The sequence below is a fragment of the Fukomys damarensis genome, unplaced genomic scaffold, assembly GCF_012274545.1.
Source record: "Fukomys damarensis isolate Sample0158 unplaced genomic scaffold, DMR_v1.0_HiC HiC_scaffold_1, whole genome shotgun sequence".
NCBI lineage: Eukaryota > Metazoa > Chordata > Mammalia > Rodentia > Bathyergidae > Fukomys > Fukomys damarensis.
Genome location: NW_022900913.1, coordinates 7341901 through 7368911, shown reverse-complemented (window position 1 = coordinate 7368911; position 27011 = coordinate 7341901). Strand labels below are relative to the sequence as shown.

General features: G+C 43.3%; 2 protein-coding genes across 5 annotated transcripts in view; both read right to left on the bottom strand.

Moving 5' to 3' along the window:
• Nucleotides 1-1724: 1724 nt before the first annotated feature.
• Nucleotides 1725-27011, bottom strand: part of Marchf6 (membrane associated ring-CH-type finger 6) — a 64434-nt gene continuing 39147 nt past the window's right edge. For all 4 annotated transcript variants that reach the window (XM_019205769.2, XM_019205767.1, XM_010612138.2 and 1 more), the window contains exons 18-26: nucleotides 25391-25528; nucleotides 24608-24812; nucleotides 23581-23650; nucleotides 20169-20350; nucleotides 18711-18845; nucleotides 11958-12047; nucleotides 9158-9290; nucleotides 7458-7593; nucleotides 1725-4950 (exon numbers count right to left, since the gene is read on the bottom strand). In XM_019205769.2, the coding sequence (XP_019061314.1) occupies nucleotides 4860-4950; nucleotides 7458-7593; nucleotides 9158-9290; nucleotides 11958-12047; nucleotides 18711-18845; nucleotides 20169-20350; nucleotides 23581-23650; nucleotides 24608-24812; nucleotides 25391-25528 (1180 nt within the window). In that variant the 3' untranslated portion in view covers nucleotides 1725-4859. The remainder of the gene's footprint in view (nucleotides 4951-7457; nucleotides 7594-9157; nucleotides 9291-11957; nucleotides 12048-18710; nucleotides 18846-20168; nucleotides 20351-23580; nucleotides 23651-24607; nucleotides 24813-25390; nucleotides 25529-27011) is intronic.
• On the bottom strand, nucleotides 14658-15372 carry LOC104853824 (signal recognition particle 14 kDa protein-like). Its single transcript, XM_010612008.3, has one exon. It carries the CDS (start codon nucleotides 15329-15331, stop codon nucleotides 14999-15001), a length of 333 nt encoding a protein of 110 aa, XP_010610310.1. The 5' UTR covers nucleotides 15332-15372; the 3' UTR covers nucleotides 14658-14998.

The following is a 27011-nucleotide window of genomic DNA, read 5'->3' as shown; positions in this document are numbered from 1 at the left end:
CACGGTGGTGCTAACACAGAACAGCAGCAAGTGGCTGCGGCACCACAGGCTGCGAGCGAGCCCTCTACTCACACTTAAACACACTGCGTTCTCCACTGCACCTGAGCCCTTGAGGCATTCACACCTCATTCAACTGTCCTGACAGGTAGGGTGTGAGAAGCAAAACAGACACCGGAAACACAGCACAGCAGGGCGGGGATTCTCCCTGCTCAGTTCTGCTTCCCTGGCTCTCCTGGCGCTGCATGTGTACAATTAGTGGCTGCAAAGTGGAGGGGGTGGAAACCGGTGGCAGTTTCTGAGTCTCATGATGCAACTTCCTTTGACAAAAATGTTCCCTCCACTTTGCAGATCAAAAATGTCTCTGGTTCATATATCACCTCACTCCTGCAATTAAAACATAAAAATGCACTCGACTGGGGGGGGTTCATACAGGAATGCTGAAAGTTTTTGAAAAAATGATGAACCTAGAAATAATAAAAATTAATTGAGGGGGCCAGGGATTTAGCTCAGTGGTGTTGTCACCTGCCTTACAAGTGCAAGGTCCCTAGTTTGATCCCCGGCACATGCCACACCCCCCAAAATTAAAATAAGTCTGAAGCCAAAGGATCTCTTCACTGGGGGCACATAGGAGGAAAAACCCTCATCCAACTCTCCTCTCTGAGACATACGGTCTACTGCATAGAACAGTTTCTGACCTGCTAACTTTGTCAAAGTCCCCCCCATGCAAAAGCAGCCTGGCTGGGTGTGGTGGTGCATGTCTTTAATCCCAGCACTCAGGAGGCTGAGGCAGGAGGATGGATCGCTATGAGTTTTAGACCAGCCTGGGCCACACAGTAAGTTCCAGGACAGTCTGAACTACATAGTGAGACCATGTCTCAAAAAAAAAAAAAAAAAAAAAAAAAAAAAAAAAAAAAAACAAAGCAGCCTGGGGAAGCCCTGGCTTTCCAGACTTGGAGGGGACACACAGCAAGTGCACAGCACTGTGCCTACGGCACAAGGAGGGGCTTTAGCCTTTCCACGAAGGTCGGACTACCATTCATGTGTCAAGTAAAGGAAACATGTTCTCTGCAACTCTTACTTTTAGACATATTTAAAACAGAAGGAAGGGCCACACCATATGGAACAAGAGTCCTATTTCTTACCTTACTATATGAAAAATCTTTGGATTATCTACATATGCTGACAAATAATACACGTTCCCTCTACTTTGTTTTGCACAGGGTCTCCCTGTGTTGCCTGGGCTACCAAACGCTTAACTCCAACTACTGAACCTGAGCAATCCCAAACCACTGGGCCTACAGGTGCACACCAACACACCTCGCTTCACATTTCTGTAATTTTAAGACAATCTTGCCACAAAACAAAAACAAACCAAAAAACAAACTAGGCTACAACTAACATACACTTTATTCAGTTTTGTTCTATCAACTCAGAAGGCAACAAATGAACACATAAAAAAGGGAACATTTTTAAAGTATACATATAAAATTGGCCTATTTATCTAGGGTGTTGATTTGATAGAAAATTGACATCCCAACTACCTAAGTGTTCTATTTAGCTCCTATGACAGTCATTCCTAGGCCTTAGTCATTACATTTTCTACTACGGTGTTTATTACTTTCATGACTACAAAATGAGGCACTCGTACAAAATAGGAATATATACCTTTATGTTATATTGATGCCCAAGGTATTATCAGGGATATCTGAAAGAAGCCCTTACTCATGATGGTTGTTTAAAAACTGACACACAAAAGCAGTGAGCTGGAAAGCAAACATCTGACTGGCAGGGCGAAGTGGGCAGCAGATCCGAGATGGCTGGACCGCGAGATCGCCATGCTGAGGCTCACACACACTTCGGAATAAAACACGTCAGTTCTGTCTTCTCTTGACAACGCCTAAGTAACATTCTAAAGGGGGATTTTAAACATCATCACTGAATGTCACAGTGTAAAAACAATGTAAGTAAACAGCTTAATACTTTCAATTCTGAAAATAAAAATGTGACTAACTTGCAAAGATTTAAAAAGTGCCAGGGTTCCTTTGGCACCAGTCTCCTATGTGTGTTTGCAAAAACAATACAGTGTAGAAACGTCCAGTGTTTCTTTTGTTTTGTTTTTAAAAGTCATTAAGTTCAAGAATTATACTTTAATAGCATCTTTCTAACACAGAATGACACACATCTAGGATCAAATCATTTGAGGAAAAGTTATTCTCTATCATTTGTATGAGGGAAAGGAAAAACACAAGACAAGCTTCCACAGTAACAACAGTTGTATTCAAGGTCAAAATAAAAATTACTTGTTTAGATCTGGAATTAAGATGTCCCATCTTCTTTGTTTCTCCAGGAACAGGGTGTGTGGGCAGGGCGGGGCACAAATGAAAACACTGAGCTTTTAAAAAGGCCAGCTAGGGCTGGGGATTTAGCTCAGTAGTTCACCACCTGCCTCGCAAGCGCAAGGACCTGAGCTCAATCCCCAGCATCCCCCCAAAATAAATAAAGGCTAGCTATACACAAGCTTCACACTGGCATTTTCCTGCAGTTTTTCATGTCAACTATCAGTACTTTATTGCTTAAGACCAAATGTAATTTGCTAATAATGACCATCTGATAAACAGCCATGTAAGACTAACCTCAAGTGTTCAATTCATAAACAGTAAAGCTAAAACAACAAGGTCCTCTTCCTTGAAGACTTATAGCTCAATGTAAAATGAAAAACCGCACTCTAATTTTTTTTTAAAAAAATCTATGTGAAGAAGGGCAGCAAAACTAATACTTTATGAACTATGGGTTTAAAATATTTATAACTATTGGCTAATAACAAAAACCCATGCGACCCAAGCAAATATGCCAGTATTCCTTTCTTTAGAAAGGGTTTCTCTCACTGAAAACAACAGGACAAAGCACAGCAGAAGGAGGGCGTCCTCAGAAAGACAATAAAGTCATCTGCCAGTGAAAACAAGGGCAATTTTTGGCCACACACACATATACACATTTTTAAAAACAAAACTTAAGATTCATTTAAAATTTCATAGGATTAACAATCTTTAACCTTTCGTGATATCTGCCTAGATCTGTTAAACCAATGGGTTCTAATGACTTTAAATCAAGATCTACAAATTCTCTGAACATTAGAAAGAAAGCTAAAGTAATATGATCAACTTATATGCCCAATTCATTATTTTTCTCACGAAAAGAACTTACGTAGCCATACACTATGACAGGTGGCCTGACTTTCAAATACTCCAAAGTTTTTACAGTAGGACTCTTAATTGTGAGTGTAGGTCTAGCAAAACAAGAGAATGGGCTACTACGAAGTGCTACAGAGTGTTAACACTGATTCTATGTCAAGCATTTTTTGATACTGATATTTTTAAATTAATTTAAAAGTATTTCCTTATTACTTAGAAGAAAAAAAAAAGAAAACCATCATAACATGTTGCTCCTGATTTTGGTAGCTTATGTTTCGCTGACTTTCATGTTTTAAAAAAGTTGTCACATTTTAGTCTATGGGTTTTAATACTATATGGAAATCCTTTTATAGTTCCTAAAGACCTACACTGTTCACTTCTATGAGAATGTCCGAACTGTCACTCAAAAGCAAACACTACTCTCACATGTATCACTAGCATTGAATACGTAGATCAGGTAACCAACCATTCTACTCCGAAATTTGAATGTGACACTTTGGTTATAAGGGAAAATCGGGTTTGTTTCTCTGAGTTTTTTTATAGCACGTTTGCAATGAAATACATTCCTATGTTGAAAGGCCAGCTTAGCTAGCTTCCTTTGCAGTTTTATTCTGTAAACAAACAGCTTTGGAAACGGAGATGAAAACGCAGGAAAATGTGTTCACTCATGCTCTCCCAGGGACGCACTGACTAGCAGGACGGGGCATTCTAACCAGTCTCCCCTAAGGCTGCTGATCCAAGCCCACGCCATGTCCACTTGACAAGCGGCTCAGAAACTCCGACATCCAGTAAGACGCAGCGCTGTTGGTGATGTTACTTTTATATCTTGAGAAAAAGAAAAGAAAACTGGCAAAAAGAAAGCTGTGTGGAAAGGGTGTATGGAGAACTAAGGAAAATCTTCATTTATACCTTTTTCTTTTGCCTCTTACCCTAAGAACAGACATGTCCTGAACAAGCACAAACACCTGACTCTCAACGCTGATCACTAGGAATATTAAATTATAAAACTAAAAATAATTTCCTCACCTAGCACAAGATAACTATACAATATTACAAACACAAACACATGAAAAAAATCAGGCAGTAGAAAATGTACAACAGCTTTGGTGTTATACAAAATAACCTCCACACGACAGTGATGCGCACAGCTCACGTTCTTACCAGACGCTCGGCTGCTGACGTCCGCCTGCTTCCTCTCCTTCCTGTACGGCGGGAGCGGCCCAGACAGACAGCGGACAGGAATGGGATGAGAGCGGCAGAACACTGTGAACTGCGCACCACACGGTGGCACTGACATCTCGCCCGTGCACTACTGCCCTGGCACGATTCCTGTCGAGATCACAGCAGGTCCAAAATAAAGTGACAACTAGATTTAATAAATTAATATACATTTGTTTAAAGATGTACAATGCACATTCTGTTTAATCCAAGGTTTTAGGGCATAAGGAACTTCTATGTACACATATACAGATCTCAGACAGCAGTGATGTCAGCAGATGCGGGGAGGAGCAGCGAGCTGTATGAGCTGCCCTCTGAATGCTGAGGATACAAGTCAAGTGCAGTCCACTGAAAACAACGCTGAGCGATCACGGGAACTCTCCAAAGCGAGAAGTCCACAAAGAGGACACATAATGGCAAGGGGAAGGCCAAGGAGTCGACACAGCCACTCTACTCTTGGGACGAAGGAGGTGGCGGCGCGGAGGTGCCCTGCTTGCCAGACTTCCGCTCGTAGTTCACCAGGCGCTGCCCCACAAGGTACCTAGGGCGGAAACACAGGGCAGTTACTCTCTCGCAACTCGTGTATAAAACATCCTGCGTGATGCATTCTAACACGAATCACATCACCTTACTCCTTCTACACCTTGCAGTAGTTAAGAGCACTGAAAGAGGGCTTGAGGAGGAACGCAGAGACAGGCCCTGGAAGTGAGGTGGGTTTGCAGAAGGATGAGGGGGCCTAGTGACTGCCAGACGCCTGCTGCTGTGCAGCGCAGTACGTCCTGCAGTCTGCAGGTCGGGACGGCCTGGGACCTCAGACCCTCGGAAGACGGCGGGGAGTGGGAATGGCCACGGGGGATTTATGTTAAGGTTCAGTTTTAAGCCAGTTCCATGGCACAATCCGAGGAAAGAGACCAGGAACGTGACCGTGAGAGAGCTGGACAGGGGTGGTAGCAAGATCTGACAGCAGCACCCACAGCGTGCGGCCAACTAAGGCGCACACAGAGGCAGTGAGAGTAAGAGGTGGGAAGGCTCGCACGGTGGCAGCCCCGCGGCAAAGAGCTTGTTTCCTCCTCAGGGACATGAAGAGGACAGTGCTGCACCACAGGGTCGGTGTGAGAAGAAAGGGAAACAGTCAGGAGCTCGGCGCAGCAGCCCCCGACGCTCACCACTGTCGGGGCCCAGTCATGGCCCACTGGAGTTTGACATTTGGAAAATAACTTCTTCTTGTATAATTAAGGCATCAACATTTGCTACTCTTCAAGGAAACTGTCTGTTAAACTGGTTTTGACTCTTTGACCCTGACATAACAGGAAGCTCGTTAGCCGAAGATCTGATGTTATCTGTAAGAGTCAGGAACTCACCCTGACATAACAGGAAGCTCGTTAGCTGAAGATCTGATGTTATCAGTAAGAGTCAGGAAATCCGGTCTTTGAAAAACAATGACTTGGTGTTTTTGGTTGTTGTGTGCCCTTAAAAGCTTCCTGTTGCTGTGAACCTATAAAAGGAGCTCTTTCTGTGAAATAAATCAGACTTCTCTTCGTCTCCACTCAGGCTTGAGTGTTCTTTCCTTTCTCAATCCTCACTCCCCGACTCAGGCATGTTCGTGTTGTGACGGCTGGACCGCCACACACCACTGCCTGTGTCCCCCGGCCTTCGCCACTGGTTTCAAAGCTGGTGCACGGCAGCCTCAGGAGACATCCGGCACCTTCTGTCCAGCTGCTTCCTGTGTCACTGCCCGTGAAGTGCTTCTGGATCCATGACCTCAGTGTAGGTTTAGTCTCTCTCGTCACAGCAATTCTTAAAGTTAACAATCTGGCCTCACTGTTCCGTAACACATCAGTGTAACTCAGGACTGCACAGGTTTTTAGAACAGTGATGATACCTGACACAATACACATTCTGCAACCTAGCGCACAAGTAATCACCAGACACTGCAAGCCAGCTCAAGAATGTGTGCCACACTGTAGCAATGAAAAACCCAGGGCATAAAAAGTTTACAGAGAACAGAAATATTAATTTGTCCAAAACCAAAAGTAATTCAGTGGCCGAGAGGTGAGGATCTAAACCCATACCCTAAATCTACTACCCTTTCACTCCCCAACAGTGTCCGCCCCCTAAGCACCACTTGGGGGCCAAACACTATGCTGAAGAGCAGACTCCCAGAGGCAGACAAGACGTATGGAGAGGAGCACCTGCTGGGCTGCAGGGCAAAATGAAATGCAAGAAGCGCTGGGCACGGACTGCCGGTGGACGCCGAGCAGGCAGAAGGCCTCCGAGGGCCAGTTTCATCTGGAGCTTTGGCCGCACATCTCCTCAGTCGAGACAAGCCACGTGATGAACACCCACCAGCCTCAGCGACAGCACCCGCAGAGCCCCAGTCCATCCTACCCCAAGCACACCTGCATACAGTGAGAACGCAGAAGTTGGGCAGAAGCCTTGAACTCTTCCTTTTCATTCTAAAATGTTCTTCTTGGGCCGTGGCTGTGGCCCAGTCCACAGGCTCCACAGCACACAAAGCCTTTGTGTGATTTATTCTTCTGAAAGGCATCCCAGTGAAGAGGTGCTGTCCACAATGACAGAACGGCCCAGGAACTGAGTGAACAGTTACCTTCTCTGCTGGCCACCGCCATGGCCTGGACACGGAAGGAGCTTGGTCGGCTGTTATCCGGCAAGGGGCTTGCTTCAGCTCTCCTCCACCTGAGGCCAGGTGACACAGAGGACCTTCTGCAGGCCCTGAGCCTCGGCACTGTGGTCAGGGTAGCCTGGCCGCCCCGGGTGAGGAAGGCCTTATGCAGGCTCTGCTGGCTGCTAATGCAGATGACTGAATACACTCTCCCTCCAGAGCCTGCCGGATGTGCACTCATAACTCTCCTCCCACACTGGTCGTCTCCGGCTCCACAGCCCCCGCTGCTCGGGCCAGGAGTCCCACAGCCCTCTGCTCCACATCTCACAGCCACCTCAGCACCGACTGAGGAGCCACTGCCCGCCTGAGACGGAACTGGCAACACCTCAATACAAGTGGATTGACCAATGAGGTTCTAGACTTACTTGTCATTTTTAATATGTTCATAAAGGCGCTTAAACTGGCGGACCTGGAAGGAGAGGATTCCCATCAATACCACAACCATCAGTAAAAATGGATAAATCCGCCGGTGGACTAAGTTTTGCATTTCGGCAGTTACACCTGTGAAACCAAAAGGAGAAACTGTAAATGTTCTATTGCTGTGGTCTGTGTGGCTGTGGGGTTCATGTGGGGCTGTCAGAGGCGGGGGCCCTGTCCGAGGGGAGTGGTGAGCCTGCCCCCACTGGATTATTCTGAACACTGCCACAGCCTGCTGTAGCAGAGAGAGCACAGGCTCTGTAGCAGGCTCGTCACAGGGCTTGGAGTTTGACTCTTTCTCTCCTAAGACACGGAATGCATGTGCTCCAGTTCCCCAAAATGAATATCACATTACATATCACAAACTTAAGCTAATAAAAAAGAAAACTGAAAAAACTTGAGAATTTCAGCAAGATTGTTAACTCTATGAGCCTATTTCCTCATCTCTAAAATTTCAGAGGCAACGAAGCACCATGAGGTCCACTCTGTGGAAAGGCCGCTGTGGCCACTACAGCAAGCGTTCATTAGCAGTGGCAGGTTCAGTGCTGGAAGACCAGAGAGGAGGCGAGAGACAAAGGCCTCAAGGTAGTCCAGGGCCACGGTGCCAGAGCAGAGCAGTGAGCTGCAGCCCAGTGGGGGTGGCTGACAGAGTACAGAGGCGAAACAGAGCCTTCAAGGTTTTTCCTTATATCACTTATTCAGTAATGATACCACTCGCTCAGAATTAAGAACAAAAAGATTTTTTTTTTTGGTCTTGAGACAGGGTCTTGTCAGGCTGGCCTTGAACTCTCTATGTAATCCAGGCTGACCTCGAATTCATGGCGATCCTCCTGCCTCAGGCTCCAGAGTGCTAGGACTACAGGCATACACTACCACACCCAGCAAGAACAGAAAGATTTTTTAGATAATTTAAAAAATATACTAGTTTTAATGTCCTGTGAGAAATCTTCAGTAGCAATCAATAATATAACTAGTTATCAAGTGCCACAAATTAGCATCTCCCCTTTGGTTTCTTTTTTTTGTTGTTTTGATTTTTTTTTGAGACAGGGTCACACTATGTAGTTGAGACTGCTCTGGAACTCACTGTGTAGCTCAGGCTGGGCTTGAACTCCCAGCGATCCTCCTGCCTCAGCTCCTGAGTGCCGGGATTACAGGCGTGTGCCACCACACCCAACTTTGGTTTCTCTTTTATATTAAGAATACTTTTGAAGATATAGTAACACTCTTACTTAATTTTGTAAGTACAGGATCACAGCACTTCTAATGAGAAAACAACCTGAAGGAAATCTGATTCTACTTTTGGAAGACTATAAATATCAATAGTTAATCACTTGCCTAGATGAAAAAAAACAAACAAAAAATTACCAATAGATTAAGAGCCTTCTAATCTTACTATGAGTAGTCAAACCTAAGACAAGAGTCGTGAAGTCAGTGTTTGCTTTTTCTTTTACAGGATCATGGATCTAACTCAGGACCTTGCACTTGCCAGGCAGGCTCAGCACTGCTGATATACATCCCCAGTCTGTGAAATCACTGTTCTGTATTTACAAATAAAGCACCTGGGCTCAGACAGCCTTTGCTACCTGAAGTGACACAGATGTGACGGTAAAAGAGGACCCAGAGAAGCTGCTCAGCCAGCGTGACCCACCTAGTAGAGGAACAACACCAGAAGCGATGACATAAGGGACACACAGGGACAGCAGAAGCACGGAGATCACTGGAGCTGCCAGTTTACGGATGATATAGTGAAGGTCAATGTTCCGGATGCCATTTGCATAAACCTAAAACATTAAAAAAATTGGAATAAAGATACTAGACAAACTCCTTCAAATAAATTAACAGTGTGTGCCGGGAGTGGTGGCGCACACCTGTTATCCCAGCACTCAGGAGGCTGAGGCAGGAGGATCGCTGTGAGTTCAAGACCAGCCTGGGCTACATAGTGAGTTCCAGGTCAGACTCAACTATATAGTGAGACCCTGTCTCAAAAAAACAAACAAACAAAAAGAGCGAACAGTACTAAAACCCAGCCACAGTAAATTGAATCTATTGGCCCAAAAGGATTAAAATCAATTATTTTTTCTAAGTCAAGGCAAACTCTAGAGTACAAACATAAGTGTTGGACCTGAACATTTAGATGAAATTCATTTAATAGCAACACTTCCCTGTCAACCCCACGTGAGGAAAGAAGACAACACTCATCTGAAATCAGGATGTGCACCATCCTGGCAGCCTACACGGTAACATCCCGTAAAGGAACACTGCATCCCTTGAAGTGTTGTAACACTTGTGTAATAATGATTTGTATTATTAAATTATACTTATTTTTTATGAATATGAGAAGAAAATATTGAAACAGGAACCATGGTTCTGAAAAGTTGGTATAAACAAATTTTAACAAATTTAAAGGTATTTTATGAAAAAAGTTAGCATGAAAGAATTCTACAGTAAATATAAAAAGAAATTCCAAGAATTTCCAAAATAATTTCTATCATTCAGAAAATTTACTAAACACAGAAATTCACTGGAGGCAAGTGGAAAAACTCTGAAAACAGGAAACTGCTGGAGCGCAGTGGGACCAAAAGAAAGGGCACAGCAGTTTTCCCTCTCACCCTTGCCCACAGCACAAGAATCTCTCTCCGCTGGATCTGCTGCAAACCAAGGCAGCAACGCAAAGCTCACTTCCCTGAGTTCCCAGGCCCGAGCCCCAGCCGCACGTGTGTACGTGCATGTGTGAGCACGTGTACACAGCTACCCCTCTGGGCGGCCAAGGCTCCAGGGCGCTGAGGACTCCAGGTGAAGGCGCAGGCGCAGTACTGACTGCTCCGGCTGCACTGGGCTGCAAAACCCTTCCCTCCTACACACCAAAGGTGCTCAGCCTCTGCCACTGCAGACCGACCCACAGGGCCTTGCTAGTCTGGCACTGAGCAAAGCATGAGTAGCCTGGAATACATTCTTCAGATAATCAAACTCTGTTATGCTGGCTACTTTATTTATTTTTATTTTTTGAAAGCGTGCTTTCCTCATTGAGTTTATTGGTACATTTTAGGTATATAGTACAGTTACATTCATCATTGGGATCCTGTACCTTTACATGACAGGTCTCGGTTCTCATTTTTTCCCCTTATTCCTGCCCTCCCTTCACCCCCTCCTCCCTTCCCTATTTACAAAAACTTTATTTCCATTTTTTCATTTTCTCTTATTTTTTTCTACTTTAAATAGAAAACCTAACATGGAGTAGGATGCTTCCTAGTACAAACTTAATCACATAATGACCAAATTATCCAACAGTCCCAATACAGGAATGGTCTTGGTGCTACACAGCTAGAATATCCCTGAATAATTCTGAGTTTTATTCTTTGTCCCTTGTCTTGCACTTGCTGCCTCGAACAGTAATGACTTCTCTTCTACAGGCTTAGAAACATGGGTGACTACTGTTTCATGGGAACTCTCGCCCTGGAGGAAGCGCATAGGATCACTTCTGCATCCACCTGGACAAGGTTCTAGGCTCTCAGTTACGGGTTCACCTTCAGAGCAGATGGACAGTGGGGTGAGACTGGGTCTTGCCATGTAGTCCAGGCTGGCTTTGATACGGCCCAAGTTGGCCTTGAACTTGCGTGCTAGGACTGCAAAGGGGTGCTGGGATCACACGTGTGCAGCAGCAGGCCTGGCATGGACAACTCGGGCAGTGAGGTACATCAGACTATGCCATCCCTAATATAACATGTCTTCTTGGCATAAGGGTCCTGAGCTGAAGACCACTGAGTAGCAGCAGATGCAGGAGAGCCCCTTGTCCTTCCTGTACTTGCCTCAACGCAGGACAAAGGTTTACTGAGACAGAAGGCAGCACACCGCCTCCCCTAACAAGAGAAGACAAAGAGTAACAACTGAACAGCACACTGACCCTTACTGGGCTGGAGATGGCCACAAAAGCTGCATTAATGGGCTTTCCTAACTAGCTTCAGCTGCTACTGATTTGCTGCCCCTGCAGTCTCAGAATCGATTTCCACTAGCTTGTTACGTCTCTAAAAATTTCCTGTTCTTTCTTGAAATCATTACACAAAGTGGAATTCAAAACCAATTCTTAAAATTACTCTTTCCCAATGTACAAATTATTCCCCCCCTACAGTAATAAAACAAAACTGCTCATTAAAAGAAACTATATTACGTGGTTACACACTCTTGCAATCCCAGCTACACAAAAGGCTGAGGCAGGAGGATTGCTGAGTTGAAGACTAGCCTGGGCAATTCACTGAGACACTATCTCATATTAAAATAAAATTTAAAGGGCTGGGGATGTAGCTCAGTGGTAGAGCACCTGCCTAGCACATGTGAGGCCCTGGGTTCAATCTCCTGTAACAAAAGCATATATAGAAGACCAAGAGTACAGTATTCAAACACAACCATTGGCCAATTCCAATATAACCTTCTCTGAACATGGACTTGCTTACCTGTTCAATTACGGTTTTCAGCCACCACTGAGGTCCCATCAATGTTATAGCTGCAATAATTTTGGCATGCAGGACTCCAAGTGCCCAGTCCTAGGGTTATAAAAACCGTTTAAGATATTTTTGTTGGAGAAGGTGAAAAAGTAAGAAGAGTCAACAAAAGGCCAATAACATGTCAATAATAAGTCAGTACATATCAGTTATAACCAGCAATGTCAATGGGCTCAACTCACCAATCAAGAGAAATAGACTGGCAAAATGGAATAAGCAAAATCCAACAATATGTTGTATACAAGAAATACACCTAGTGCAAAAAGAAGCCTATAGACTGAAAGTGAAAAGAGAAAACAATTCTCCATGTGGCAGGAGCTCAGAAAAAAACAGGGGTAGCAATATTATTTGCAGACAAAGTAAATTTCAAACCAAAACTGATTCTAGTATTACTGATGTAGGACAGTACTGTATCATACCTCTATGAATATAAAATATCTTATACCTGCTTTATGATATATAGTAGGGACCGTGCTTTATCAGAGCTACATTTAATGATATTACTCTAGAATGTTCTCTTTCCAGATGATTAAGATGCTAATAAAAAAAATGGTGCCAGGTACCACAACAGCAACAGGACTTTGCTGTTTTCTGGATATTATTTTCTTTGTTTCTTTTTGTTTTGTTTTTTTTTTTAATGGAATGTGCTGAATGTCTATAACTTTGTTCAGATGACTGCAGAACATGGAAAAGCTGTTGCTGCTTTTGATGCCTAACATACTATTATTAGTCTTTTTATATAAATATATATATAATCTCTCTCTCTTTCTCTCTCTCTCTCTCTCTATATATATATATATATATACACACATATAAAATTGAATTTGGGAAACTTTAACGGTGCTGCCAACTTTGGAAAAAGTCATCCCAATTTACTGTGTTGACTTGGCATATTACAGAAATGGACAGCCATATTGGTCTAGAAATATTAATTTTTTTATTTTTATTTTTTATTTTTTTTCCATGTATACAGGGGTAACACATCGTACTAAATATGTAAGGTCATATCTACATGGATTTGATTACAGGAACTAATAAAGTATTCTCTAAATAATGAAAAAAAAGAATAAGATAAGACTATAAGAGCAAGAAGCAATTTAAATATGTTCAGGGACCGTTTTCATCTTCAGAATTAAGGATTATTTTAATGTTACATCATTGCCTTTTCTCTTTTACTTTCCTTTTTAGTTTTATTTTAGGATTCCCTATTTTTAATGTTCATACAGAGATTTCTTTAACTGAAATACCAAATAGTTTCTTTGGTGTGAAAAACTGTAATAGTACACAGGATCCTAATGAGATAATTAATAATGTGAAATAGGAAGTAAAGGGCTAAAGGTGTAGGGAAAGTGGGAAGGGTGGGGGAAAGGTAATAAGGGAGAAGAAAAAAATATGAGAAACTGAAAAAATGGAAATAAAGTTTTTGTAAATGGGGAGGGGAGGAGGAGGTGAAGGGAGGGCAGGGAAAAGGGGAAAAATGAGAACCAAGACCTGTCATGTAAAGGTACAGGATCCCAATAATGAATGTAACTGTATTATATACCTAGATTGTACCAATAAACTCAATAAAAAATAAAAAAAGATATTTTTGTTGTTTCTAACAATAAACCTAGCAGAGGAGCTGTATACTTTTCTTACATTATATACATAATTTCACCTCAAAACAGAAATTCTGCAGGGTGGTTAGCAGGCCTAGAGAAGATTAACAGGTACTGGAAAATCCAGGGAACATGAAGTTTAATATTCTGGGGTTGGGGATTTGGCTCAGTGGTTCTGTTGCCTGCCTGGCAAGCACAAGGGCCAGAGTTCAATCCCCAGTACCAAAAAAAAAAAAAAAATCAATCTTTTGGAAGTCTACATCATTAACGGAGACCTCAATAAGCAGATAAAATAAATGCCATGATTTTATTTCATCAAACCATCACTGGGCTGCTTTACTGGTTCTGAGCTGATAGCATATGTGCTACTCTTCTGCCAAGCGGGTCCCAGTGCTGTCCGCTGCCAGTCTCCCTGCACACCCAGCTCCTCTCCCGGCCTGGCCTCAGGCCCACCAGCCAGCTCTACAGCAGCTCCCAGCGGTGCCGCAACTCCCACTGCAGCAGCTCATCTCCACATCGCACTGGACCCATGAAGTGCATGTCCCTGCTCGCAGACTTAAGTCTTCCGCACACACAAAGCATTTCATAACCAGCTCTGTTTAATCCTTGAAAATTACACATGTGACACTGAGACCTATTCTTGTATAAAGACTGAAACATTTAATGAAAAGGCTGGAGTCTCCTGTCACTGCTGCCTCAATTTTTTTTTTTTTAAACTGGGAATCTTTATTCTTGATGATTCTGTAATACATGTATCTAATGTGGTTAAGCAAACACTCATTAGGCTATGAGGACTCAGTCAAACTTGCTAAAGAAACTACAATGATAAAATTATACAACTGGAGGAAGAATACCCATGAAATGACACGACTTAATACAGCTGTCAGGTTTCAATTTGAAGAATGTACAAGACAGGGCCGGGGATTTAACTCAGTGGCGCCACACCTGACTGGCAGACACAAGGTCCTGAGTTTGATCCCCGGTACCAAAAAAGAAAAAATGTAAAAGACAGAGTTAAAGCCCATTCATTAAACACATCATTCCAAAATTAGTTATTCCCAGAACTATTAAAATGGGGTGAGAAAAAGAACAAGTAAGAGACTATGTTAGGAAACAAACATTTAATGATACCTTGCTCTTCAGGGGAGTGACTGGAGGCCTTTGAAAACTAATCTAAGAATACACAACCATGTGGCACAGATCTAAATAAACTAGTCTCTTACCATGACTGCCCTGTAAACTGTAACATTCCTCTCTCCAAAGTGACCGTCATCTCACATGAAAATAAGCTGCCAGCAAGGGAACCAAAAACCTAGCTTTGTGGCCATAAATAGAAACCAAAGGAAAAATAACAACTCGTTGGTTAGCTGGTAAAAGTAGAGAATCGGTGCCCCTTCACTGTGCCGTTTTGGTCTTCTTATTCTTGCTCTTTTTGTCTCTCTTCTTCAGCCCATCCATGTTAGCTCGCAAGAGGCTTGAGTAGGCCATCTGAAACTTATTCACTTCTTTGGAGCTCGCCACAGTGCTGATATTCTTTTTCCCATCAGTAGTTCTCAACAGACATTTGTTATCTGAAGGTTCAAAGCCCTCCACAGAACCCTTCTTTGGAAGGGATCTAGTTCGACCATCGTATTTTTTCAGGGTGATGAACATGCTGCCCGACGGCCTGCACTTCTGGAAGAGCCTGGTCAGCTTGGCCAGGAACTGCTCGCTTTCCAGCAGCACCATCACAGTGATGTAGGATCCAAGCCTTCTGCATCTGCTGCCTCAAATTTTTACCCTTTCCAGTAACGGTATGTGGCACAGACCTCCACATTTACCCCAGACCTCCATCTGCAGATATACATATGCATCCCACAGAAAACATGTATCATGTTTATATACACTCCGCTCCTGTTTCTTCTCCTCCTCATCCACTACCCGAAGACCAATATTCCAATTTACTGGTTTAACAGTCCTCCATGTATCTTCTTCAAATTGAGGTCAAAGTTGATATATGGATCTACACACTGAATTCTCACACATCCTTAATCACCAGCGTTCATCCTGCCTGGTGAATGAATAACATTCTGTCTAGGTACACAAAGCTTGTTTTTGTCCACTTTATCTCAACTATCTATAAATTCTCTTGTATCTTATAGCTTTCAGTGATACAGAGAAAAAAAGTCTGATGGCAGTATGACTTATTTTAAGCTTATGAGATTTCTCTTACAAATCTTAACCAAGACATGCCCAAGCATGTGTTTTTCTCCTCAGTTTCAATCTCACCAAATCTGGGGAGCCCTTTCAGTTTTTCTCCTGGTTGTGTCTCAATGCGGTTTGGCACTTTTCTCTTCCAGGACCCCTTGTTACTGGTGGATTAAGATTCCTGGATGCACCTTTACCCCCAACAAGACACTTTTCCAAGATACTTAGCTTCTCAATTTTTCCTTCATTTTCGCTCTGAGCTTTGCACTGACCTTCTAGGCCTCCGATCTGTGCCTCGGCAGTAAGCTATTCTTGCCTTTTTTCACCCACTGAATTTCTTGGAATCCACGCTGTGCGGCTCCATGATGTGTCCCGCAGTGTGTGTGAGCTCGTACACATGGACTCAGCTGCCCGGGTGCATTATTCTCTCACAAGCTTGTAGCTTTCAAATCATTCTGTTACTACTTGAGGCAAGTCTTGCTCTGCCTGAGCTACCCTTCTGTGACTACTGAGCTATTCTCTGTCAAAGCATTTGTCACTTTCCCCTGTAACCTAAGGTTCAAGTTCTGATTCTATCAGTCCTTTACCTCTTCAGACCTTAAGGATAGCCAGCCAAACAGTCCTCTCCTGAGAACTGTAGGGAAGTCTCTGCTTCTTCTGGACCCTCTGAGGCTCACCGGCAGGGAAGACTATACACACTCTACACACCATTTCAGTTTTCTCTTGTCTTTTGGGAGTTCAGATTGCCCCAAAGTAAGGTTAATGTTCATCCAAATTGTCCACAGATTGCTGAGATTCAAACAGCAGTCCTTAAGCAGGATAAGATAAACCACACTAGTTCTTAAGCTAGAATTCTAAACAAGCCCAGCTGTCCATAGGCCTGCAAGCACTTTAGGATCAGGAAAGTGCTTCTCTTTCCAAAACTTCTATGTGTCATGCAGAAGATTAAATATATCATGCTGTCTGCCTCCAGTATACCTTGCACTTTTCCCTTCCTCATGAACATGTGTGAGACCACACATTTCAAAACCACTCTACTGCATTCTCTTCATCTGCTGTGCTCAATTTCAAGGGAAGCTGTGCCACATCTTATTTAGGGACGGGCACCTACATCGCTTCTCATTTCTCTGCCATCATAATGAATGCTGTATGAGCAGAAGCAGGCTTCCTTCTGCATCTTGCATGTACACAGATGTCCCTTTGCAGTGGACTATGAAAAGTCAAACTTCTGGGTCCAAGTATATAAGCATTTAAAAGATGTAATGATATCCAAGAATTCTCCAGAGTAATAAGGACTTCCCAGGTGATCTTAGGGTCACTGCCAAAGACGCATGTGACTAAACCAGCTGCATCTGTTCCTCTGCAGAGCAAGGAAGCACACACATGCACAGGGACCTCAGATTCCCTCACAGAGGACTAGGGAGAGCTTCCCATAGGGTTTCGGCTTGTGTTAAGAGCTTAGGGGAGAGCCGGGGATTTAGATCAGTGGTGCCACCACCTGCTCTCGAGGTCCTGAGTTCAATCCCCGGTATTAAAAAAAAAAAAAAACTTAGGGGAGGATTTAAGGGAGGAGGGCTCTGCTCCGTTCATACTAATTAGAAAGCAGAATAATCTATGACTATGTCAATAACCCTTATCTAGAAAAAGGTAAACTTCAAGGTAACAAAGCATCAGCCAATCGTGTTAGGGGAAGGGGATGTTTATCATTTTATAGTTTTATTAAAAAGCTCATGTTCTCTCTGTTTATCATGGCCACAGAAGGTGATCTGGTTTCTGTCTTCCTGTAATACCAAGCGGCATTACATGACACTGACGCTCTGTGAAGATGTTTGTATCGCACAGGAGAACTCCCTGACCAGCTGACAGCGGCAGGACAGCCTTCGTCATGCTGCTCAGCATCTAACCTGAGGAGGCGCAGATTCACGTGCCTCACCTGTGGTGCTGGCTGATGACTGCATTAATACAGGAGCTGCTTGTTCTGTCCACAACTGATGCTACTCTGCAAAGTCACACTTTGACACCAAGCAGATAACCAATTCTCTACTGTGCTAATGTCACAATGCGCCCCAAACACTTCTCCAGTCAGGCAGCAGGGGCTGCAGATCCCCTTCCCTTGAACCTGGGTCAACCTTTGTGACTTGCTTTTACCCAACAGGATGGAGGAATGTGAGTTGCTGCACCCTCATGAGGTGAGGGAAGGCCTTCCAAGTTCTACTGTGAATGGAGGGACACTCATTTCCTCACACTGCAACCTAAACCCAGCCCTGCAGGTGCCAGAGCCACGGAGGCACAGCTAGGGTCTCCAGCCAACGGCCCACAGCAGGTGCCACACAGCTGAGTACCAGCCTTCATGAGAGGAGGCTGCCTTCCGGTGACTCGGCCTCGGCCTCAGTCACAGAACTCCCCAGGGAGGCCCAGATATAGACCGGAGACAAACTAGCAAACCCCTCTTAATTTCTGACCCACAGACTCTGGGACAAGATAAAATAAAAGGCCACTCTAAGCCAATCCATAAGTGAGTAACTTGTTAAACAACAGTTATAGAAGATCCATGAACCTCTGACCTCATGGGTTCAAATCCACTGACAACCCTTGCTGGAACTGTTTCTCAAATGTTTCAAAGTAGTGGTTTCCTAATTCTGTTAATCCCTCTACCTTTACTAACTGGTATTATTCTATTTTTAAAAGTTTTTTAAATTATTAATGCTATTTGACTACCCGCAATACAGCACTTACTGAAAGCCCTAAGATGGCTTAGTTACCTAAGAAGGGCATCACTTAAACAATTTTACAGGTCTTCTTAGAATAGAACAAAATTAAGGAGTCTTTCTAAATCAACTAAAATCACCTGGAATAATAAGGACTTGTGTCTGACCCCAAATAATTAACGAAACAGCATCAGTGACAGACATACATTTACCTGCCATGGATAAAAAAGAGGAGTCTGATCCAAAGGGACCCTCAGGGGAGCAACAATAACCAGCTCAAACAGGAGCCCCAGCAGGAGCGGGACAACCCCAGCCAGCAGCACCGCCACGATCAAAGTCTTCATTATCTGCGAGGAAACGAGAGGCTATGTCATCACAGAGGATTGTCCTGACAGTCACACACTCTGCACTCTTTCCATGGTTTATTTTTCCACCTGGACCTGATACCTAAAGTACTACATTATTTTAAATAACTTACATCTTTCTGTATTGCATATTTCAATAAAATGTCTTGAATATATAAGAGCTCAAACTATACAAGAACCTGAAAGGTCTATGAACTGTCACTGCAGAAAGGATTACACAAATTCATTTTACTCTATGTTAACCAAGTGGCTGTGTTTTTCTCACAAGTCTACTCTCAGGATTAGGCTGCTGTTGGCAAGAAAAACCACTGACCAGCTGAGACCCCTGATCCAAGGGGCCTACAGCATGTGCTGCTGACCTGCCCCTCTGAGGTGGAAAGGAAGGGAAGGGCTCTGCATAACCCTAAGTAATCAATAAGCCTGACCAGCCTGGTCCAAGAGAACTCACGATGAGGAGGACACCTCCTCCATCTGCTAGTCCAATACAGTGGCCATTTAGCAACAGGGGCTCGGGCACGAGAAAGAACAGCTCTAGAATTCACACTAAGCGGCAAAGCGAAGACAGCTGACACTGAGAAAGAGCAGCCTGTAATGTGGCTTCGAGCCAGATGACCCCATACTTATTTAGGGAGGCCGCAGGGGTACCTCTGTGTCAACAAGCAGCCAGAGGCACCGTACAAAGGACATAACACTTGCTTCTCTGCATGGCTACTTGTGGTTGTAAAGAAGAGCATCAAAGGAGAGGTGGAATTAGCTGGTTTCAGTATTTTAATTTCTTTTTTAGTACCGGGTATCAAACTTTGGACCTTGCGCTTATGAGGCTGGTATTTTAAATATACTTAGGTGTCTCACAACCTTAAGGGTTAAATAGCAGCTGAATCCCTCCACTGATAATTTATAATGAATCTCACTATAAAAAAATGGATTTTCCTAACACATAATGTTATACATAGAAGGAAATGTGGACTACCCTGATTTCATTGTTACACTGTAGCCAGGCATGAAATTATCACACAGTATGCCATAAATCTGTACCATATTCTAAAATCCAAAAAGTAAACATGTTAAAAGGTTTCATATTTTTCTTCCAATATTACTATTAATCAGGTAAACTTTAAGTGAAATCAAAATGTAAATTTAAACATAAAATTAGAGGTGATTATACAAACGTAAAGGCATGAACAATGACCCGAACACTCTCTCCTGGAACCACTGGCCATAGTGAGGAGACAAACAGAAGTGAAAGGAAGGTAGAGGAAGGACTAGAAGGACCTCCCGACTCCAATCCAACAAGTCTGTACTTACCATGAGAGCCCACTCTTTCACCTTCTGGAAGATCACTCTGCGACCCTGGGGCATCCATGCCACCAGCACCGTCACAGCCCGTATGGTGAGCCAGCACACATAGAGACCACAAGCAGCCGTGTAGAGCTCGTGGATCTTGGCAGTGCCCGTCCAGAACGACATTAGCCAACGGCCAGCAAATACTGCAAACAGAAAGGCTGGTGAGCTGTGTGGCTAGGTGAAGAGAACCACAGCCTTGATGGTCTACGAGTGGAATCATAGTACTAAAACAAAACAAAACAAAACACTCGTGGGGGGGGGCAGGGTCTTGCTACGTAGCCCAGACTGGCCTCAAACTCATGGCACTCCTCCTGCCTCAGCCTCCCAAGTATTGAGTTTACAGGCATTGCCACCACAACAGGCAAAAAAACCCCAAAAACAAACAAACAAAACCCCACTCTTTAGAGTATACAATTATTTCAACACTGGTGGGGGGGCAGGGTCTTGCTACGTAGCCCAGACTGGCCTCAAACTCATGGCACTCCTCCTGCCTCAGCCTCCCAAGTATTGAGTTTACAGGCATTGCCACCACAACAGGCAAAAAAACCCCAAAAACAAACAAACAAAACCCCACTCTTTAGAGTATACAATTATTTCATTAATTGTGCCCAACCTCTCATAAGAGGCACTCAGCAGGGACAAATCCTCTGGGGATGTGAATTCTGATATGTTACAATTAATTACTGGTTCTTTCCAGCCTGAAAAGCCTTGAGGGGGTTGTTGTTTGCACTGTTTTTTGTTTGTTTGTTTGTTTGTTTTTAGTACTGGGGATAGAACTCGGGACCTTGCGCTTTCAAGGCAGGAGGCGGAACCACTGAGCTAAATCCCCAGCCCCAGGTTTGTACTGTTTTTATCATCAGCTGAAACAATTATGCACACATGGGATAAAGGTAGGAAATGTCTTTTCCATTATTTGTACTGTCAACACTTTCACTATTTAGGAAGATTACAATTAATATACAGTAATTTTCCCAAATGGCTCACTCATCAATACAGAAAACTAAGCTTCTTTTAATAGAACAGGAACATTTTCAGTCACAATAATCAAAGAATGCCAAAGGACCTGAGAAAATATTAAGACCATCTAAATGTACTGGAATGCATGACACAGATGAGAGCTGTCTAAAGAACTGTTAGAAATGAATTCTGCAGTGCTGCATCTATATGATCTCTTAGACAAGACCATTTAATTTAATAACCTCTTTACCTGATTACTGCTCAATAAAGTTATAAACAACAAGAAACAAATTTCTACTGTATTTTCCCCCTATAATCTGCCTTCCTAACCTGGTCTTTTCATGTCTGAATACCTACAAAAGCCGGAGGCTGTACCGCTCTTCACACTCTCTCGCCACTCTCCCAAGCACTGTCACCCACGCAGACATATCCTCCGCTTTGCAGATTAAGGAACTGGGCTCAGCAGCATAACCTTTCCCAACCCAAAGCAGAGCACAGCTGTCTGGAGGTGTCTGTGAAACAGAGGCTTCACTCTTCCCACAGAGCTGTCAAATGCCACTAGCTGCAGAGTCAAACCTTAGCAAGCAGAATGTGGAGGACTACAGACTTCCTGCAAACTCACAAAACTAAGAGTGAAATAAATTTCTTTCCCCTTGTGGTTGTGGGAACTAAGCTCAAGAACTCACACTAGAGAAGAGCTCTACCACTCAGCTACATTCCCAGTCCTTCTTAAAACAGAGTCCAGCCTGGCCTTGAACTTGCCATTCCCCTGCCTTAGCCTCCTGAGGAGCAGGGTTAGATGCATACACTACTGTGCCCGGCTGAAAATGATTCTTTTAAAGCTGGGGTGTAGCTCAGTGAGAGTGTGCTTGTCTGGCAAGGACAAAGCCCTGGGTTTGATCCCCAGCCCTGCAAAAAAAAAATTTAAATAAAGAGACAAATACATGTAAACTGCCACACTAAAAAGCCTATGTGAGCCAGGCATGGTGGCGCACACCTGTAATCACAGCTCTTCGGGAGGCTGAGGCAGGAGGATTGCTGTGAGTTCAAGACCAGCCTGGGCTACATAGTAAGTTTCAAGGCAATCTTAACTATATAGTGAGACCCTGTCTCAAAAAACAAACAAACAAAAAAAACAAATTCAAGTATGAAAACTAGATTTTCTTCTTTTGTTAAACTTTAAAAAATATTTTTCTTTTCTTTTCTTTTTTTTGGTACCGGGGATCAAACTCAGGACCTTGTGCTTGCAAGGCAGGTGGCGGAATCACTAAATCCCTGGCCCTAAAAAATATTTCTGGCAAAAACATGAAAATGGAGCATAAAACCAAAACTGTAAAACTGCCCAATTTCAAATGCTAAGTATATTTTCAGCATTATGTTTTCTACACTGCACTCAGTCAAGTAGGCTTTACCATTTTGCTTGGTTTGGTACCAGGTATCGAACTCGGAACCTTGCATGTTCGAGGCAGGCAGCAGAAACACTGAGCTAAATCCCCAGCCTGGTTCTGCCATTTTAACAGCTCTGATTTGAGCAGTAGTGAGTTTAAGTGCAAGGTCTTAAGGTCAACAGTCATTATGCAGAAACAGCGAAGAAAGAAAATATTTTTACCAGTTAAACTAAAAACAAAGTTTTGTTTGGAAACTTGAATTTAAATTTCCTATCTGTTCTTTCCCAGCCTTAGAACTCATGGGAAAATTTTTAATACAAATTTGATTTATAAAATTATACTCAGTCAGTGTTACAAACAAGAAACTCAGTATCTACTTAGGTCTAATAGAACTGAAAATTAGCTTAATGATTACTAAAGTAGTTAATGCCTGCAGAATGATTTACAATTTTCTGACTGGATTTAAACAGTGAGTAAAAGGGAAAGCTGCTCTGTGGCCTTGTCGTTTACCTTTGGCCTCTGGAAGATGACAAGCTACTATGCATAGTCAACTGCAGTTGTCTTATCTGTCAGATTAAGACACTCTGATAACTGAAATTTCCAACAAATTTAAGGCCAAAAGAAAATGAGTATTTGTGAGTAGCAGATAATAAAGGGAAACAGTCTGGCTTTACAATGTTTTCTATCAACAGTATGAATGGACTGGAAAGCAATACCATTAATGTTCAAAGACTGATTTGAAAAAATTACTTCAGTCATACATGACTTTTTGAAAATCCATACTGTAAAATAACCAAGGAAACTGAGTGATCACAGGTACTTTACTTCTACAACGAATGCACAAATATCTTGACTGGGTTCCCTGTGCTCCAACATGTGAGTCCAGTAAGATGAAGAGCCCCCGTCAGTCAGTACCCTACATCAAAATGAAAGGCTAAGTATCTCAGGTTTGTATCACATTTCTGCACAATCAGATATTGTTTAAAACATCCTGATGCCGGTGGGTGCAGACCAGGACAAGCTCCTACCTGGTAAGGTAAGGCAGATGAGGCTGGCAATCAGCAATGTCACACACATGAGGACAATCAACACCAGAATCTAGGAGGCAAAAAGAGACGGTTCACACACTGGGCAACTCAGGGTGCCATGCTCTCCAGTCTTCACAGTTCTCCCACTAAAACACTGCCTGAATCTCACATAAAAGGGGGAAGTTTTTCAATTTTTTTTTTTTTAACAGACAGAACCCTGCTATATGCTATCCAGGCTGGCCTTAAACTCCAGGCTCAAGTGGTTTTTCCTGACTCAGCCACCCCAGTATCCAGGACTATAGGTCCACAGCACTAAGCAAACAAAAGGAACGCTTTATTATGGTAAGATTACCTATAATCAAACTCCAAAGTAAAATAAGTGCCCATTTTCATACATTTAGATACATTCCACAAGTAAAAAAGCAAATACTTTGTAATCAATGAGCATAAAAATAAAACATACCCTCCCTAAGTTTGCCCTTGCTATTAGTAAAAACAAAATGTTACAAATGTAAAGCATTCACGTTTTTAGTACCCAACAGTGCTTATCCAGCTAGAACGCTCTGTGGTAGTAGAAATGCCAATCTACCCTGTCTCACACAGTTGTCACTGGTCACATGCACCTGTTGGGCACTTAACACATGGCTGGTGTGAAGAGATTTTACATCTTAGTTTTCGGGTCTTTTATTTGGTGCCAGGGATTGAACTCAGTTCCTTGAACTTGCAAAGCAGGCGGCAGCACCACTGAGCTAAATCCCCGGCCCAGAATTTTACATTTTATTTAACTGTAATTTAACCTAAATGCACATAGCTGCAAACAGCTAGAACTCCTGGATGCTGGCAGTGCCCGTCCAGAAAGATATTAGCCATCGGCCAGCAAATACTTCATACAGAAAGGCTGGTGAGCTGTGCGGCCAGGTGAGAGCCCATGACGGTGATGTTCTAAGCGCGGTCTTATAGCACCAATGCTAACAGGAATCTGAATAGAACAAACTCCTCCTTTGGGCGAGGTCTGCACAGTACCTACCCTGAGTGGGAAGTTTAAAGGCCGGCGGTAAGGCTGGAAGCCAACAGGACCTCCCTGCTGGAGGATGGCTTGGTGGGCTGCATGCAGGCCTTCGCCCACCACAGGAATAGCGTTGTTATTTCGAGCATGCTGGTTATTGTTCACTTGTTGATTCGCACTGTTCTCATTTTCTTCCTGGTCTCCCAGTAAATAGGAATGAAGATCCCTGTGCCAAAATTGTATCAGTGAAAATTCTTATTTCAGGCCAGAAGAAAATGGCAGATATGAATGAGACTTTATTTTCCTAATATGTACTAGTAAGGGTGGCACATGTCCAGGTAGAATCTGTACACAGAGTTACTTCCGGTCTCAGTGCTGGTGCCTACTCCAGAGTAACCATTCCTAAACTTACTGTCAGCTAAACTGTGGGAGAGCCTACATACTCAACCTATTTGATGTTTGCTTCTGCCAATTTCTCCACGGAAGAAATCAGTAACTTTAAAAGCTCATTTACCAGGTTAGAATCTCTTAAAAGATAAGCTACTTTTGTTATTTTTTTATTTTGCCCTGTGTAATGGCATAATAAAAGCTTGGTATGCAGCAAATCTGAGAGGGTAAAAATATGCAAAATTTTTCATAAAAGAATTGATAACGATAAAAATTAAAAATTTTAAACAAATACTGTGTATACTTGTACATATTACTACATTATCACTGACTGAAACTACCTTTTCCTGAGTAAAGCATGGGACATACTTTGTTGCAATGATGCACGTGCTCAGGGAGTGGGCTGCCCGTACTCACAGCAAGTACCCAGCAGTGACGGTCCACGCTCGCACAAGCCCCTTCAGCCACTGCCTCGTGTGTCCCTGCTCCAGTAACGCTGGCAAGACGACTTGAAGCAGAAGCAGCTCAAGGGACAGTTCACTCACTGGAGCATCACTGAGATGATGACAAAAGGCCATGATTTAAAAGGAGGATTCTCTTTTCCATTACAACTATCTTAAATATCTAATGGAATTAAAACGAAGTGTCAAATCACTCATTGTCTTTATTCCTCCTCCCACTCTCTCTCAAAGCCAGTGAGGGTTTCTTCCTGAATGCTACCAAATCATCATGTCACTGACCCAGCGGTCAGGCCTTGGTTCGCACTTGGCTGTACTAGCAGCAGGCTACACCACTTTCTCCGCAGGACCTGTCCTCCCTGCACAGCTTCCAAGACCCGCTCATGCTCTTCCACCTCCTCAGCCTGGAAACACCACACTGCACTCTCTTCTCCTCTGTGCCACTCCCGGGGTTAATGTGAATATCTGACTTGACATAACAGCTTTCTGAACCTTCCCACCCAGGACCACATGTGCAACAATGGAAATAACCCTCAGTGGCAGAAGGAGTTGCTCCGTTAGGGGAAAATAAAACTGTCATCTGGATGTTCAAAGAAACTGCCAAAAGCTTGCCAGAAAATGGGAAGAGAATAGTAAGGCAATTCTGACAGCGGTAAGCACGGTCAGAGAGGAGACCACAAGTCAGACAATGCTGGTGGGGCGCTAGAATGGAGCCTGAGAGTTTGCCAAGCTCTGGACATCATTCTAACTGGCCTGGGTATCATTGTGGAAAGTATTAAAGAACCACTGATGTTTTATTTGTTTGTTTGTTTGCTTTGGCACCGGGGATCAAACTTGGGCCCCTGCACTTTCGAGGTAGGCAGCAAAACCACTGAGCCGAAGCCCCGGGCCTATTTGTCTTCTTGTTGAGAGGTGGTCTCACTATGGTCTGAACTCCCTGGCTCAAATTATCCCCATCTCAGCCTCCTGAGTGCTTGGACGAGCCCTACACCACCAGGTCAGCTGCTGATGACTTTTAAACAGGAATCATACGATCAAATTTCTAGAAAACCTAGAGATACTGTTAAGGATTACAAATGGAGACAAGGGGGCCAGGGATTTAGCTTCGTGGTTCCACCGCCAACCTTGCAAGCATAATGACCTGAGTTCGATCCCCAGTACCCCCCTCCAAAAAAAAATGGAGACAAAAGGGAAGGCCCAGACTAAGGAGGTAGTAACTCAAGGGGGATTAGTCAAAGATGTAAAGGAATTAGAACTGACAAGTACTAGACATAACAGAGGTCGGCAATATAGCTCAGTAAAGCATTTGCCTAGATGTGTGAGCCCCAAGTTCAAATCCTGATACCAGGAAAAAAAAAAAAGACTCAGAAGTAATTTGAGGAAATTCAATTTGCCTGAATTTGGGAGAGTGACTGTGGAATAATGCAAATCACTAAGAGGACATGGGAAGAAGAGCTGAGATTAGGTTTCTAAATAAACTGAAATTTTAAACCAAAATGAGTTTTTCCATCTGTAAGCTTTACACCCTAATTTTAGTCCATAATTAAATGTGCACCTTTGGCTTCAATCCTTATACCGTG